Consider the following 17704-nt stretch of genomic DNA (forward strand, 5'->3'; position numbering starts at 1 on the left):
TGACATCCATAATATTATGGTAGTTTCAAAAATAGTTTTCTTCTACTTTCTATAATATATTCATTCATGTTGTTTTCATGCTTGTTTTTTCTCTGAGTTGTCATTTATATTAAAAAAAAGGAAAAAAAAGGTTCTTACAGAAAAATCAGGGCATCTCCTGATTAATCAAATTTTAAACTTTCCAAAAATGTCTACCTTGTATTCCGCATGCTGTCTATTTAAAGGAAATTTTCATTAATGTTTTTCATTAACAACAGCTTTGCATAACTTAAAAACTATCCTTTTTCCAGCATTAGCAAAGCAGTGAATGTTTTGCAAAACAAAACATTCTGCTTGGATTGACAGAAGTGACCGAGGGATTCATCAGTTAAACATGTTCAATATTGTGGTTTTTACAATCCTGTTCGACGCCGAGGGGTTGGTCAGTTAAATTGACTAAAGAACAAAGTCGAAGTATGTTAATTTCCACAATACTGGATTGTTAAATCAAACAGAATTTCACATGGATTTTAAATTAGCAAATCTGTTAGAAACTTTTTTTTTCTTTTCTGGCGAGTTCGCCACTAGGCGAAACTATAATAATTCACATATTTTCAAATAATTTCAATGTGTAACTTCAACAAACGTTACTTTAGTTTCAATGTGAACGCTTTTCTCTCCGTGAAGGTGAAGCCCTCGAAACAAAAATTATTTATTACAATTTCATGGAAAATTATCATTGAAATTATTTCTTTTTACTTTTCATACATTTTCTCACTTTTTCCGTGTTAATGTCCTTAACCATCTGCACAACGGTGATACATTTTAGCATCAACCTCTTTGGCATCCTGCCATGCTGATGGCAATACCGTCAACCCCCGTTGGTTTGAACGACACCTCATGCAAACTTACGGGGTTCATTTTTCAATTTGAACTTCTAGTAACCCTGTAGGCATCGAAAAACACACTGATGGTAACCCTTTTTGCTGTTTTGTTTTGATTATGCGTTCCGTTTAACTCCATTCCATAAGCAGAATGACGTTTGAACCACTTTTAGTTTGAACTATGTGCAGATTAGAGGGGGTCAAATTAAAAAGTGTTCGGATTAGATGAGGTCAAACCAACGGGGGTAGATGGTAGTGTACTGGATGATTTCGGCGATTCGTTAAAATAAAAATTTGCAGTGGATTTTGTTTTTGCTAGTGATGGGAAAAGAGAGCCTGGATTCGGAATAATCTGACCCTGGATAATCAAGTCCGACCTGTATTTACTATCAATAATCGATGGACATTGGATCAATGATGATTGTGATGTAACCATTGGTTTGTTCCTCTCACTGGTGAATAAATACTGACTGTTAAAGTTGCTTGAGCATAAATGAACAACATGCTGGCTTTATTGCGAACTTCTTGTTGCTCTCCAGCTTACTTTGAAAACCTCTATAAGAGCAATCATAACGGCGGCCAACCATTTTGACTTATATCTTTCCACACTATGATAAGCCTGAACGCTCTAGCTACGCCGATAATCATTCACCGTTTTCTCTTCTTCCACAGATTATTACAAAATATCTCCTCCGCAAATTGTTTTTGTCATGGAATTCCTCAAGTCGGAAACGTCGTTGAAACAAAATATTCAAAAGGAGATCAACGTTATTTTGCTAGGCGAAACTGGTTCAGGGAAATCAACACTGATAAACTATTTCACAAATTATTTCCATAACGGTACATTGGAGAATTTGAAAATTGCCATTCCCACGAAGCACCATGTGGCAACCGAGGATCTGAAGCACCACGAAGACAACGTTCAGGATACTTCAAAAAGCAAAACTCGAGCATGTGCTGTATATACTTTCAGAAAAGAGGACACGATATACAACTTCATAGACACGCCAGGGCTCAGTGATACGAAAGGGGCGGCTCAGGATGATTTCAACGTTCGGCAAATTATGGGAGCCGCTGAGCAGAGCGGAATGTTGACAGCAATCATTCTCGTTATAAATGGAACGCAGGCCCGAGCTACTGTAACGCTGCGCAACACGTTGTGTCTATTGAGAAGCTCAATACCAGACGTCCTTCTGCAGAACCTCATCGTTGTTCTAACAAACTGTTTTGCTGCTTCCGCCAACTTCGAAATGGTGCATTTGAAACCTTGGACTGTTCCTGAGGCGAATGTTTTCCACATGAACAATTGTGCGCTCAGTAGACCACTATCAGTAAGGGTGAAAAACATACACATGAAGAAAATTTTGAAAACAGAATGGGAATGCTCAATGGAAACCATCGAAAAATTGATCCAGAACTTGACGCAACTTGGTGGAAAAACGACCGAAGCTTTCACACAAATGCGCATGAAAAGAGACAGGATTAAATCGCAGCTGCATAGCATCTTGCTGGATGTGAAGAAATTCCAGGTTCTTCAAAACGAACTAGATGTTATGAAAATCACACAAAAGAATATATCCACTGACATTCAAAAATATTCCGACTACAAGCAAACAAAACAAGTTGAAATCACGGAGTTTGAGCAATGCGGTTATTACAGTACAATCTGCTCTGTATGCTCGAATACGTGCTGTGATGATGGGACAAATGTCAGTCCTTTCCAAATAATTCTTGGAATGGTCCTGAATGAATTTCCTCTGCTTAACATGGTATACAACTTCATAAATTTATTTTCATCTTCTGTTGAACCGCTTTGTAAATGCAACCATCCCCTCCACAAACACTACAATGCCAACGTTCGGCCAGTCAAGAGAATCAAAACCATCGAAGAAATTCTTCAAGATGTTAAAAACGCCTATGATCAGAACGTGAGCAAAAACGAGGAAATAGAGATTAAAATCGGTAACCTGGACAGCGACATCGCTGCCGTAAAAGATGCTCTCGATGAAAAAACAGCAGAAATTCCGAAATGCTGCCGCGAGCTCAAGATGCTCTGCTCGCAGTTCAACTTTGTGGACGAGCTGCAGGGAATCTTTGACATCATGGAGAGAGATGCCCGTACGCTTACCTCGATGGTGGTAAGGGCCGATGCCGAGAAAAGAATTAGAAACGTTAAACACGTCGTCGATACGCTGACAAGCGCTGAGAAGAGTGGCTAGAACGCAAAAGATTTTACGGGTGGCGAAACAATCGCATTGGTCCAATAAATGTTAATGCGGTTGGAGATTATTTCTTAATTACAATTTTTTACTTATTATGGTTGTCTGGTATGCATAAAATATTATGAAAAACTTGTATCTAGAAGGTACATATTGTTGTTAATTGACAGATTGAGAAACGTATCTTGTTTACCGTCCACCCCCGTTGGTTTGAACTACACCTCAGGTATCAGGTATCAGAAGGCCGGCTCCAGAGGCACGTTATCCTCCATTTGGGACATTTGTGCCATCGCCAAAATAACAGCCTATTTCATCATCTACCTGAGGGAAAAGGAAGGAATAAGGATTTGGATGGGGATAGGGACAGGTAGGGAAATAGGAAAAATACCCTGGAAGAGGGTACTAACGCACAAGCGTACCACAATGGGTTCAAACAGCGCCCTTAAAAGAGCACTGTAATAACGCATAAAGCGAAAGAGAGCCTATAGCTCTTTACCACAGCGGGTTAAGAACAACAGAATATCCTGAAGATTCAGGTTTCTGAAGTCAGTTTCACTTAATAAGTGTTTACCGAATACTCGGAAACGCAGTTGCGCGAAAACTGGACAGTTACATATCAAATGATACGAAGTTCCATAATCGGATTCACAGCTATCACAGGCAAATGAATCAGCTTGTTGAATATTCGCCATGTGATAGCTGAGTCGGCAGTGGCCAGACAGAGCTTTGACCAGCATGCTGCAATTCTGCTTAGACAGATTAGTTAGATACTTCGCCACCCTTGGAGATGGCTCAGCACTATACAATTTGGTTTGACGACATGACTCCAAACTATTCCAATATTGTCTGTGTTGTGTGACAGCCCAGGTGTGAATCTGAAGCTTAATCCAACACTTCGATATCGGAATAGCTGGCTCAGGGCCAATGAAGTCATGTGATGCTCCTGTTACCGTTGAGAAACGCTAACTTTGTTTATTACGTTGTTTTTGAGAATAAATTTGTAAATTGTTTAGTATTTGTTAGTAGAATTTAGATAAAATTGTTATTTTGTTATTTGTTATAAGTTAGTAAATTGTTAGAGATAAATAATAAAAATTTGTTAACACACATGCACCCAACACTGAACAGATCTAAGACAACACATACACAAAATGAGCCAAAAAGGGGAGAAGTGGACGCCATGACACATCCACGTCAGAAAGAGAAAGAAAAAGGGAAATTGGGAAAAGGCAAAGGGGACAGGCTACTGGGTCGAAGATAGCCAAGAGCAAAGTCTTTCGATTCTGACCTCTCGAGGCAACTAGTGCGTTATCGAAGAAATTCAAACCACCAAAGTCAATTTAACCGTTTGTTCCGTTGATTAAAATAATCAGCAGTTAAAGTTAGAAACGAAAGTTAGTTCGTGAATCGTGAATTATAGAATCAGGTATGGTTCTTCAGACCAAAAAGTGATTCAGCAGTTGGTGAGACGTAGAGATGGGAAAATGATTCTATTTTGAGAGTGAATCGCTACCGATTCACTCTCAAAAAAGAGTCGGCTCTTTTGACCGATTCAGTAACTCTTTTCCATAACTTGATGAAAAATGTTATTTTTCGATGTTAGCCGACTCCTTTTTTAAATGTCCAGTTTTCTAGCTCGCAAGGTATGGACGTCGACTCAGCCGTCGACACAAGATTATCGTTCTTTCCACTAAAGAGTCGAATCACTAGCGCGAGCCAGCCGTGCAATATACGAATGAAAAATGATCGATTGGCAAAGATTACGATGTTCTGTGTCTAAACATCACTTAAGTACGCAGTTAATCCAACTTTTTTCGGCACTCGTACTCGTAATGAACTTCAGCGAATCGTAACTCTTTTGAAAAGAATCGTGATTCACTCACTCGGTTTCACGAATCGGTTCTTTGAGTCGACTCGCGAGTGAGTTACCCATGTCTAGTGAGACGCCTAGTAGCCCTGTGTCTAACCCCACTTTCTTTAGGATCCATTATTATAGGCCTATTCAGCCTGGTAGTGGCCACCCGTGGTCCGTGACCGCCTGTGAGGCATCCCGTCCGCCATCTAGGAGGCCCGAACAACGCCCTTCCGTTCGGTTAGTGGCCCTCCCGGACAGCCAGAAGTCCCGTCCGGCATTGAGGACCCTCCGACGCCCAGAACGATCAGTGATCACCCGCAGCCCTCGGCATTCCCCGCTGAGCCCTTTGGTTATCGTCCACCACGCCACCCCGGTGGTCAGATCAAGCGCAAAGGTTGTGCCGCGCACCCCGTCATCCCGTCCAAGCCCGTTGGTCCACCGAACGCCCAGGATACCCGCAGGAAACCACCCCAGTGCTCCACTTCCGGCCGGCCGCAACGTTCCACACTCCACACAAACACTCCACACACACAGTAAGTTTGAAAAAATTAAAGAAATAGTTAAAAATCAAAGTAGTTTTTTACTTGGGTTCTTGACCAGCGAAACGTGCCGACCCTAAGAGTCTCGCTCGCTAGGCGTGGTCCTTCCGACCCGCCAAGTAACACTCCAGAGCGAGCTAGCTCATCAGCCAATTCATTTCCAGCGATGGAAGAATGGCCAGGCACCCATACAAGGTGAACAGCGTTTGCTGAATTCAGCTCCTCGATTTGAGTTCGACAAGCGATAACTATCTTCGACCTGGAGTTGGCCGAAGCAAGTGCTTTAATAGCAGCCTGGCTATCTGAACAGAAGTCATGACCCGCTGGTTGGGGGCTTAATAGTTGGGTGGCTTTTTAGTTGGGGCTCCGTTAGTTGAGCTGTCAGCCAACTAAAAAGTACCTGGATGTCATAATTCAATGTCAAACTGAAAATGACAATCAATCTGTAATTCCGAGGGGCGAGCTAATGAGTTTTTGGTTTCTTAAACTTTACTGATAATCGAGAAGAATTTCTATTCCATATTTCTTTAAAAAAAAACGATATGTACAATTACTTCGAAACAAATGCAAAACATCGGCAATCTTTATTTTGTCGATCATTGAAAGCGTTTTGTGCTTGCATTTTGGTCCGGTTGGTTTCATAAACATCTACATTTTCACTTCACCGACTAAAAATGGGTGAAAATAATTATTTCTCGCATTGGCCATACATGTATCTTGCAAAACGTATCAGTTTTGCTCTAAATGTAAAACAAATCGAAAAAATTTACTTTTCAATTACAACCTAAACATTATTTTAAAAAAGCAATGTGCATGCCCCTTGTGCTGCTGTCACTTCACCCAACTAGCGAATCGAATTCGTTGATTGGGTGGAGGTTGTGGCTCAACGAGCGAGTTCCGACTGTATATTACTTTGCCCATTACGTGCTGCTGAAGTGCTGATTGCACTCCGCACATAAGAGCAAAGATTTCGGCCTGAAAAACGGTGCAGTGTCTACCAAGTGAATAAGACTGATACAGCCTTAGCTCACGAGAATAAACACCAGCACCTGCTCGACCTTCGAGAAGGGAGCCATCAGTGTAACATACGATGCCGTCTGAAATACTTCTTTCCAGATAACCAGATGTCCACTCTTCCCGGGAAGGGAATTTCGTGGAAAATGTCCTATATGGAAAATTACAAGCAATTGTAAGATCACTTGGAGCAAGGACAATTTTGTCCCAATTCACTAAAATTGGAAACAACGAGGTGTGTGTTGATGTGCGGTTCACAGGAGTTTCCTCTAGTAGACCGAGTACCCGTAGACGGTTAGTGCAAGAAAGGGCTTCTTGTTTGAGATGAATGTGTAGTGGGCAACGTCAAAGAGAACTTCGAGCGCTGCCGTAGGCTCTCCAGACATCGCCATTAGGCACATCCTTTGGAGATGGCCTAATTTTGATTGGACCGTTCTCACTTCGCCCTTTTGCCACCACACAAGACATCCATAAGCCAATATTGGCCGAACCACAGTTGTGTAAATCCATTTGATATACTTGGGTTTTAGACCCCAAGTTGTACCAAAGGTTCGCCGGCACTGCCCGAAGGCCATACAAGCTTTCTTGATTCTGAACTCAATGTGATGTGTCCAGGAAAGCTTGGAATCAAGAATGACTCCAATGTACTTTACCTGTTCAGTCACATCGATTTCAGAATCAAAGAGACGCAAAGGTCGAACGCCATTACGGTTTCGCCTTTCCGTGAAAAGAACAACAGATGTTTTACTCGGATTAACCGAAAGGCCATATTGGCGACACCAACCCTCAACTACCTGAAGGGCGTTTTGCATCAGGTCGAAAAGTATGCTGATGCACATACCAACTACTACTGTTAGGTAGTCGTCGGCAAAACCATAAGTAGGAAAACCGCTATTATTGAGTTGCCTCAATAGCGTATCTGCTACGAGATTCCACAAAAGCGGTGATAAGACTCCCCCTTGGGGGCATCCACAAACACTCCATTTCCTAATCCCTGCTAGACGCAATGTCGAGAAGAGATATCGGTTTTTGAGCATTTGGTGAATCCAATTGGAAATCATTGGAGATATACCATGACTCCGTGCGGCTTCCAATATGGCATCGAAAGGCACGTTGTCAAAGGCACCCTCGATATCTAAGAAAAAACCCAAACAAGATTGCTTTTGAGCGAATGCTTTCTCGATATTGTAAACAACCTTGTGTAAAAGAGTCACAGTGGACTTACCAGATTGGTAGGCATTTTGGTTCACATGAAGAGGCACGTTGGCCAGATGAACATCACGGATGTGATGATCCACAATGCGTTCTAAGCATTTCAGAAGAAAAGAGGTCAATCTGATAGGTCTGAAAGTATTTGCTTCTTCATACGACGCACGACCCACTTTCAGAATAAACTTTACAGTTATATCCCTCCAGGATTTGGGAATATACCCTGTAGCAAAACTGCAAACAAGTAGTTTTTTCAAAACATGTTTGAAATAATCAAATCCCTTCTGAAGCAAAATAGGATAAATCCCATCTGCCCCAGGAGATTTGAAAGGAGCAAAGCTATTAAGAGCCCACTCAATCGATTCTATAGTTACAATACTCCGAGCCGAAGCTAAAGAATCATAACTACAAGAAAAGGCATCAGGATCATCCGAAGATGTAATATCCACACATCCAGGGAAGTGTGTGCTGAATAAGCATTCCAAAACTTCCTCATCAGAGGAAGTCAGATCGCCATTTAGCAAACGAAGTTCGTTCACCCGGAAATCCTTAGATTTCGCAAGGATTTTGTTTAACCGACTGACTTCACTCAAGCTGGAAACATTTGTACAAAGGTTTTTCCAGCCGGATCGTTCTGCAGACCGGAGAGCTTTCCTGTAGGCCTTGCGAGCCGACCTGAAAGCCTCCGAACCAGGTGAACGTCGTCTGTTCCAACTCTTTCTACATTGTTTCCTCAGTTTCGCCAGATCAGAGTTCCACCAAGGGGTTCCTCTTGTGATCTTCACAGACCGTAGAGGGCATGCTTGTTCAAAAGCTTCCATGATGAAGGTCGTTGAAGTATCAACGGCATCATCTAAATCACTTGGAGTGTCAATGGATGGTGAATATCCATGAAATTTGGCTGCAACCAAATCAGTATAAAGATCCCAGTTTGTTGACCGAGGATTCCATAAACGCAATGTTTGCGAAGTAATATTTAAATGTTCAAAAAAGATATAGCGATGGTCAGATAAAGATTCTTCATCTGACACATGCCAATTGGTCAGCTCGTGACTAATTCTGCTAGAGTAAAGCGTTATATCTAACACTTCCTCCCTAGCAGATACCATGAAGGTTGGGCGGTTGCCTATGTTAAGTAAAGCAAGATCTGTACTACTTAAGTACTCCATCAAGCTAGAGCCTCTCAAGTTAATGTCTGAGCTGCCCCAGATGATATGGTGAGCATTAGCATCACTGCCAACAATTAGCGGAAGGCCTTTTGAAGTACAGTATGCGATGACTTGTTTGAAAGCATCCGTAGGGGATGGTTCATCATGCGATAAATACACAGAACAATAGACGTATTTCCTGTTGAGGTTTCTAACAGATACATCTATTGTGATAGCACATACATCTCTGGTGGTTAGTTCAGAGATGAGTGTAGCAACTATTGCGTTGTTGACAAGCACACAGGCTCGAGGCATGACACGCGAGTTTGCCATTTCATGTTTACTGAAAGTGGCAAACACCGGGTTCACAAGGTTTCCTAGATAGAAATTTCCCTTACGAAAGTAAGGTTCTTGTACCAAGGCCACTTGGGCTGTACCATTTTGCATAAGTCTGCAAAGATTGATCGTTGCTGTTCTTTTATGCTGTAGATTGATCTGAGCTATCCTAACCGTAGCCACTACCCAAACTAGATAAGATTGAACTCTTCGCAACAACAGCACAACAAAGAACAGCAACAATAAAACCAAATCGGTATCGATTGGAAAACGCCAAAGGCGAGGATACACAGAAAACACTGTGTAAATCGCATAATCCGAAACCATATAGGTGAAAATTTAAACTAATTAACAACATCTTCATAATCCCGCCCTTATTCAGCCTCAAGTGAGACTAAAGAAGGGCAGCTGATTGTCTCGGAGAAACACAAGGTCCACTGCACCATTGCTCCGGTTAGCGCAGTAAGGGCTACATACTGTGGAGGGCGCCCTGATACTCCACAGGCTCCGTTAGCGGTTAGGTTTTTATTAGACCCCCCTAGCCATTCATTCCTAGGCACGGTAAGCATAAAGCCGCATCACACCATGAATTAGGGGTCACCTGTTGGTGGATTCTTACCACCGGAACAGGCGGTCCGTAGTGTTATTCTTAGCCAATTGAGACAATCGCTACCGACACTACACAGCTATCTAGGCTGATCGAGAAAAGAAGTTAATATTGATGATCAACTTCATACGGGCTCGAACAGCCGACAAGAAGAGTGAACTACACCTCATGCGAACCAACGGGGTTTATTTATAATTTGAACTTCTAGTAACCCTGTGGGCATCGAAAATCACAGGAATGGTAACCCTTTTTGCTGTTTTGTTTTGATTCCACGTTCCGTTTCAACCTGTTCCACGAGCAGAATAACGTTTGGACAAGTTTTAGTTTGATCGATGTGCAGATTAGAGGGGGTCAACTTAAAAAGTGTTCAAATTAGATGCGGTCAAACCAACGGGGGCAGACGGTACTATGCGAGGCGTGGAAAATCGGCTACTGTATGCAGTGGGGGTACTTTGCCACCAACGCTTTTTTTTTTTTCTCGCGCACTGTCTGGGTTAAAGTCCTTTCATAACGCATTGTCATTGGCGTATCTAGAATTTTTTCCTAGGGGGTGCCTAGTGGGTGCCAGTTTTTTGGTTGTTCAGCCACTGAAGCCGATATTCATCTGACTTGCAAAATGTTGGAACGCAGCCTTCTAGATGAATATGTTGAATTGTTTAAAATGGCAATTGGATTAATGTTGTATTATTTTTAGATCAGAATTTTGGCGCGTGCTGCAAAATTCGGCCAAATCGGAGGTTCGTTTCCGTTTTTGACTGTTGCTCAATTATACGGGCATTGTTTGCATAACTTTTATAGTGTTTTGAAAAGCTTAAACCTTAAGGTTTCCATTAGTGGACTCAGAATTTGAATTTGTGTTCGTAAAGACTGCGAAATAACGCTGATTTATGTAAACTGCCGGCATCGGGCCCAGTGCGCAAAAGTGGCTTAATTAACAAATCTGCAGATAACTTTTGATAGGAAAAAAAGACATCTCTAATTTTTTGATATGTTTCAATTGATGCAAAAATTTTGAAAATCGGTAGTTGCCCTCATGGTGAAAAAATGTTTTTGTATTAAAATCCAAGATGGCGGCCAAAATCAATATGGCCGACCCAACTTTTTATTATTGTAAATAGTAGCTCTACCTTTCCTCTTTTCAACAACAATTCGTTTTGAGGTGGTTTTTGGAGAAACTTTCGAGTTATAACGGTTTAAGTGAGCTACCATTTGAACAAAATCGAGGGGTCTGCAAAAATTGTTGTGGCTCTAACTAACGGGGGGTCCATCAATTTGAGTAACCAAATGCATTTTTCTTACTTTTTTAGCGAGGGCTACCAGAAAATCGGCACCTTAAACATTTTTGTAGACAAGGTGTAAATAGTGGGCCGGTCTCAGCGAGAGTTAACCATTTGGAAGTATTCATTGAGTACATTGTATAGAAACTGAGAACCAAGCCGTATTCCTGTTGGGATGTTATGCTATAAATAGAAAGAAACACATTTCGTGGCTGTAGTGAAAAGATAAACATGAATTAACTGGAAATAAATGGACTTTGTAGCATTAAACGGCGTATCTAGGATTTTTTCCTAGGCGGTGCCACATTTAGTGGCTTTTCTGTAATTAATACCGATTAATATAGTTTTCAAAAATGCTGAGTACAAAAGCGAAATTTTTTAGCGTGTTGTACAAACTACAACAGCGCGATCGCTCGAGGGTTGAGGAATATATGCTCCTGAACGCCATTTACGAAGACGAAACATGCTTTACTTGGATTCCCGGAATAGTCTCTATGGGCAGCACGATCCTGTTCGATTTATGTCGGCTACCTTCAATGAAGTGTCTCATTTACACGACTTCGATGTGCCAGTGTCTACTCTTCAGCGACAATTTTCAGCTCATTTTAGCAATGCAAGGATTTGAATTCATCGGAAAAGCCCTCATATTTTAGTATAACGACATCACTGTTAGTTAAGTTTTAGTTAGTATAGCTTTTATTGTGTGACTAGATTGTGTATGTTCCCGTTTTGCATTGTTTTTTGTCTTTTTGTTTTATAAGTTGAAAACTACTACGTGAAAATGAGTATATTTTTACAGAACAATTGTCCCAAGTAACACACTTGTCACAGAAAAGTCACAGCAGCGCAGGGTTTCGTTGCACAGAACTTACTGTGTCTTACTTAAACACTTACTTTCTAGAAGTAAGCCACAGTGGCTTACAGTGACTTGCGTAACAAAAACCTGCGCCGCTGTGATTTTTCTGCGAGTATTTAGGATTCTTAAGAGCTACAAAATGATTGATTAGAAGTACGTAAAACACAAGAAGTTTGTATTTTTGGAAATATTCTTTCGGCATTCCTCCGAGATTTGCCCGACAATTTATTAGGAAATTGTTTTGCAATTTGTTGCACAATTTAGATTTCTTTTGGAAACCCCCGTTAATTTCTTTGAAATTGACAAATTTCTTCGACAACTGCTTTGTATCCTATTCGGTAATTTCTTTGGGAATAAGTTTGGAATTTCTTACAAAAAATCTTTCGGCATATCTTTTGCTTATTTCATTGGTAAATACAAGGAAACTTCTCCAGCATTTCCTTTAGGAGTTTGAGTTACTTATTTTCTAATGTCTTTGCAAATCTTTTTGGGAGTTCTTTCGCCAATCGTTATAATAGTTTCTCAAGCGTTTTTGCCTTTCTCGTTCACCTAAGTGAACTGAAAGGCTATATGTTCACTCAAAAAAAAAATTTCGATAGGAGGCTCGGAGGGTCAAGTCACATATACCAATCAACTCAGTTCGACGAATTGAGATGATGTCTGTATGTGTGTATGTATGTGTGTCTGTGAACAAAATAAGTTCACTCACTTTTAAGGCACTTCCCATTGGCCGATTTTTCGGATTATAGCTCGAATCGAACCGGAATTTTACCGCATTGTTTGCTATTGAAAATGATTCGGATCGGTCAAGGCGTTTCGGAATTATGGCCAGTTTAGTGATCCGGACCAGCATTTTTCACCCGAGCGACAGGTGTAACAGCCTGCTTAAGTTGGTGCGCGACGACCGCGACGACGGACGCCGCAGCCCGCAGCACACCACGAGAACGAAAGTAAGAGAGAATGTCAGAGAAAACGACGACGACGAAAGAGCGGCGCTAACGTGCTACACATATAAGCAAAAAACTAGGGGTGGGTAATGTCTGAGACATAACCGCATTGTTGACGTAGGACAAAGGCTGGAATGAGGTTCCGACTTTTATATATTGAAATGGGCCCTTTAATTTGAAGTCTTAAATCAGCTGATTTTTCGTGTCATTGTTGTCCGACCTTCGTAAATAAATGCATAACGAATTTATCACATAACGTCGGTTTCCTGCAATAGGGGCACAACTCAAAATATGTCATTTTTGAGATTTTGATGGCAAATGATGAAAAACTATGTAAAATTTCATCTCACAAAGACCCGTTCCAAAATTCGATGAGAAACGCGAGATTTGGGCATTTTCACCAATTTTCCGCAGTAAGGGCACAACTCAAAATCAGTCAATTTTTTCAATAGTCGTTGAAAAATAGTTGTCAAAAATTCATGAAACAGATAGTCCTTCAGCCCCTTTCAATGATACAACAATCAAAATTTGTTTACTTTTGTCAAATGATGAGAGAAATAAGTGAATTTGCAGGAGGTGCTTCATGATTGCCAATTTTCAAACGCTTATTCTGAAAATTCACATTTTTTGAGTTGTGCCCCTATTGCAGGAAACCGACGATAAAAGGCCTACACAATGTATGCTGGCAAAATTCAAATCGGCGGAGTGATGTGTTGATTAAAGTTGTTACCTATGTGATCCATTTCACTGAACGCATTCATAAGATGTTAATTAGTTAAACCTTCCGTAACTCGCGCGGTTGGCCATCACTTGAGGGTTGAGTATTATTTTATTTTGAAGATAAATGTTCAACCGTAGTTTGAAAGAATTTTCGTCGAAAGGAAAGAATGATTATAATATTGAAAGGCGTTAAGCCATAGCTTCCCAAACATCATATTGCGATCGCAACAATCATTAAAATAACTAAAATTGCCGCTATGAAATTAACAGATGGAGCCACCGTAGCCATGTGTATTTGACACAACTCAATTGCTAGATTCAACAATACGTTGTATAGTTACGCGAACAACAATTAGAGGCCGGCTATGCTGTTGCTAAGTTTTCAGTCTGTCGCTTTTAATTATCCGATTCATAACTCTGGAGGAATAATTTTCACTGGTCCTGAAAAGAACCTTTTAAATAACAAGAGATTTCGGCAAGACAATTGAAAATTATCCGCACTGAATGCTGGAAGCCATAGAAAACTGCCATCGCTTACTGCCGTGGATGAGATTCCTGGTTCTTCTTCTTCTTCTTCTTCTTGGCGTAACGTCCTCACTGGGACAAAGCCTGCTTCTCAGCTTAGTGTTCTATGAGCACTTCCAAAGTAATTAACTGAGAGCTTCCTCTGCCAATGACCATTTTGCATGTGCATATCGTATGGCAGGCACGAAGATACTCTATGCCCAAGGAAGTCAAGGAAATTTCCTTTACAAAAAGATCCTGGACCGACCGGGAATCGAACCCGTTACCCTCAGCATGGTCATGCTGAATACCCGTGCGTTTACCGCCTCGGCTATATGGGCCCTGTTCCATATAGCCTGAGATTCCTGGTTCCAGATTCTAGAGATTCCTGGTTCTATCAGCTAAATAGCCGAGAGTCATCGCAGGATTGGTGCGCAGCTGCGGAGGTGACATCCATTCCCTTTGACTGATTCAACGAAAATGACGGAAGAAAACAGAGGTCACTGCTTTTATTCCCCTTGATTAGTAGATTAGGCTCCTCCCATTTGGCTGGCTTTCCAGTTTATTTCGTTTGCATGACCCGCCCCGAATGCTCCAGACGCATCAAGCAACTAACCAACCGAGAAATGAGCAAACCACCAGCGGGTAACCAAACGATCAACTTTTAAGCGCAAACCGACATTCGGTTCTTCAGATTTGTGCTCTAGAAAATTCTAGGTGTGGCTTCGTCATATATTCACCTTCGAACATTTTCGAAAAATGTTTAAACTTAATTTTAATTAAACAATGTTTCACGCAAAATAGTTCGGATAGAATAATGCGTTGTTAAATTCCGGGTGGAACCATTAGGCCATTAGTGACCGGTTTCATCATTATTGCTGGGCCACCAAGTATTCAATCTTTCACTTCTCAATTGCACCACACTTTTCTCGTTCGATGGAATGAAATTAGCAGATTCACAAACTCTTAAGGAATAATTAACGGTGGTCCTGAACAAGACCGTTTGATTAATTGACGATTTTAGGAACGAAATGGCATGAATTCACCATGTCACGCAATGCGTGTTGGTTTTCTCCGTGCTGAATGATAAACGCCACCGAAAACTGGACCGCCGTGGATTACAATAATGACCAGTTTCACTATTGCTGGCAACGATGCTCTGTCTTTTGCTTTTTGGTTGCACTACATCTCGATCGATGTTGGAAATTATCCAATTAACTCTTGAGGAATCATTTTCGATGGTCCTGAAAAGGACCGGTTTGAATAATGGACGATTTTGATGCATTCACCATGCCATGCAATGCATGTTGGTTTTCGCTGCGGAGTGCGGAGAATGCTGGACGCCGTCGAAAATTGGCCCACCGCCGCTGCCATGGATGCGATTCCAAGTGCTATCATCAGCACGATATCCGAGAGTAGTCGCTGGGTTGTTGTGCTGCTGCCTTGCTGGAGGTGACATCCACCTCCAACCTCCTTGACTGATCCAACGAAAATGACGAAAGAAAACAGAGAACACTGCTTTTATACCCCTAGATTGGCAGATGAAGCTCCTCCCATTCGGCTGGCTTTTCAGTTAATTTCGTTTGCATGACCCGCCCCTTATGCTCCAGATGCATCAAACGATAAATCAACCGAGAAATGAGAAAATTTCCATTGAACGGATAATGTAACCAAAATATTAGATGATTTAGATCATTTTAATTTGGAAAATGTTAGAATTGAAACATTTTTCACGCAAAATGGTCCGGATATGATAATGCGTTGCCAAAGTCCGGGTGGAACAATTAGACGTCATAATTGTTGCTGGCTGAGTCACCAAGCATTCAAAATCATTCACTTTTCGGTTGTACTACACTTTTCCCGTTCGTTGGAATGGAATTTTCCGATTCACAGCTCTTGAAAAATCATTTTCGATGGTCCTTAAATTAGGAGGAAAATTAAATGAATTCACTATGCCACTATGCGTGTTTGTTTTCTCCGCACTAAATGCTGAACGCCACCGAAAACTGGCCCGCCGCTTGCTGCCGTGCATGCGATTAATGACCGGCTTTGCTTTTGCTGAGAAACGCCGCTCTGTCCTTGCTTTGCACTAGGTTCACCTTTCTCGATCGAGGGTGGAAATTCATCCAATTAACTCTTGAGAAATCTTTTTCGATAGTCCTGAAAAGAACCGTTTGAATAATGGACGATTTTGATGAATTTACAATGCCACGCAATTCGTGTTGATTTTCTCCGCGCTCAACGCTAGACGCAGTCGAAAACTGGCCCGCCGCTTGCTGTTGTGAATGAGATTCCTGGTGCTATCAGTACGATAGCCAAGTGTCGTCGCTGAGTCGATGTGCCGCTGCCCAGCTCGAGGTGTCACCTCGACGGTGGTCGAAATGGAACTGACGATCAGCTCTCGCATGATCGCATTCCTTCCTGCATCGTAGTTGCCCCCACGATGCGCACCAATCAGAGAGCGTTGGTATACTGAACGAGAAAATTTGTCCGCTACCCATATTTATAGATTTCAGCGATTTCAATGTCTAACTTTAAAACAACTTTTCAACTATTTATCAATGATTTTCAGGTTCACCGAATATTACAAATTGAACGCGGGAGTTTCATCTCTCGGATAACGGGATTTGTTTATCATTTCGTTCAGTGGGAAAGGTACTGTGAGCGTTTAAAATCTTTCACTCAAACGTAACGCTCTTGGTTTCATAAATTTTGAAATGACACCGGGTATAGAAAACAGAGACGTAGTCCTACGTCAAAAGCCTAGAGTTGTCACCCATCACTAACGAACCACGTATGAGTGTGATGATGGCAACATATCCTGATGAGCCCGTCCCAAATTCTCAAAAATCGTGTTTTGGCACCGTTCATAAACCACGTAGACTGGGGGGAAGGGTGTGGGTCTGGCCAAAGTCTACGCTCTATACAAATTTCAAGATTTTTGGACAAAAGTCTACGAGGGGGGGGGGTTTGAAATGGCCAAATTTTAGTATACGTGATTTATGAACAGCCCCTTCGGAATGACGAATCAGTCGTACGAGGGATTGCCACCCTCCCCCTAAACTAATACGTCATCGAACTGGGACAACTGCAGGGTTGCCACATATACAGATTTTTCTGTAATCATGCAGATTTTCTTGCAGCTTTTCATACAGAATTCTGTATACCAATATTACAGATTTTTGGAAATGATACAGATTTTTCAGAAACTTACAGAATTTTAAACAGATTTTTCGGGAAATATTACAGATTTCATACAGATTTTTGACAAAAAATGGTGATACAGATTATAAAGGTTTTGAAAGGCAAAATACAGATTTAAATGTGGCAACACTGGACAATTGGCATGTTTACCCAGCGCTTCGACGCCGACCCAAACCTACCCGAGTGCATGGGCTGGGTGGAGGTGGAGGAGGCTGACCAAGCAAGCAGCACCCAACCTCATTGCCATTCATGGTTCGATAGCGATGACGATGCTAAGTGACGGACGGGAGGCAGCCGAAGGTTTTCGTTCATTCGGTGGGCAAACACTGAGCGAAAAATTCACTTAAATTCTACTGGAAATCTTAAGTAGATTTTTTCCATCTAACTTCACATTTGAAGCTTAAAT

General features: G+C 41.5%; 1 protein-coding gene across 5 annotated transcripts in view; it reads left to right on the top strand.

Annotated features, from left to right (window-relative positions):
- The window catches only part of LOC109402241 (uncharacterized), a 127799-nt gene that overhangs the window by 16356 nt on the left and 93739 nt on the right, over positions 1-17704 (top strand). For 2 of the 5 annotated variants that reach the window (XR_009996160.1, XR_009996161.1), the window contains one exon: positions 1536-4340. The exons of 1 other annotated variant lie outside the window; for it this stretch is intronic. Coding sequence is in view for 2 of the 4 variants with exons in the window: in XM_062845230.1 (XP_062701214.1) it covers positions 1536-3082 (1547 nt within the window). In the remaining 2 variants the exon portion in view is untranslated. Of the gene's footprint in view, positions 1-1535; positions 4341-17704 lie in introns of those variants that run through there. 2 more of the 5 variants (XM_062845234.1, XM_062845230.1) reach the window with 1 other exon arrangement.

Source organism: Aedes albopictus, chromosome 1, assembly GCF_035046485.1.
Source record: "Aedes albopictus strain Foshan chromosome 1, AalbF5, whole genome shotgun sequence".
Classification (NCBI taxonomy): domain Eukaryota; kingdom Metazoa; phylum Arthropoda; class Insecta; order Diptera; family Culicidae; genus Aedes; species Aedes albopictus.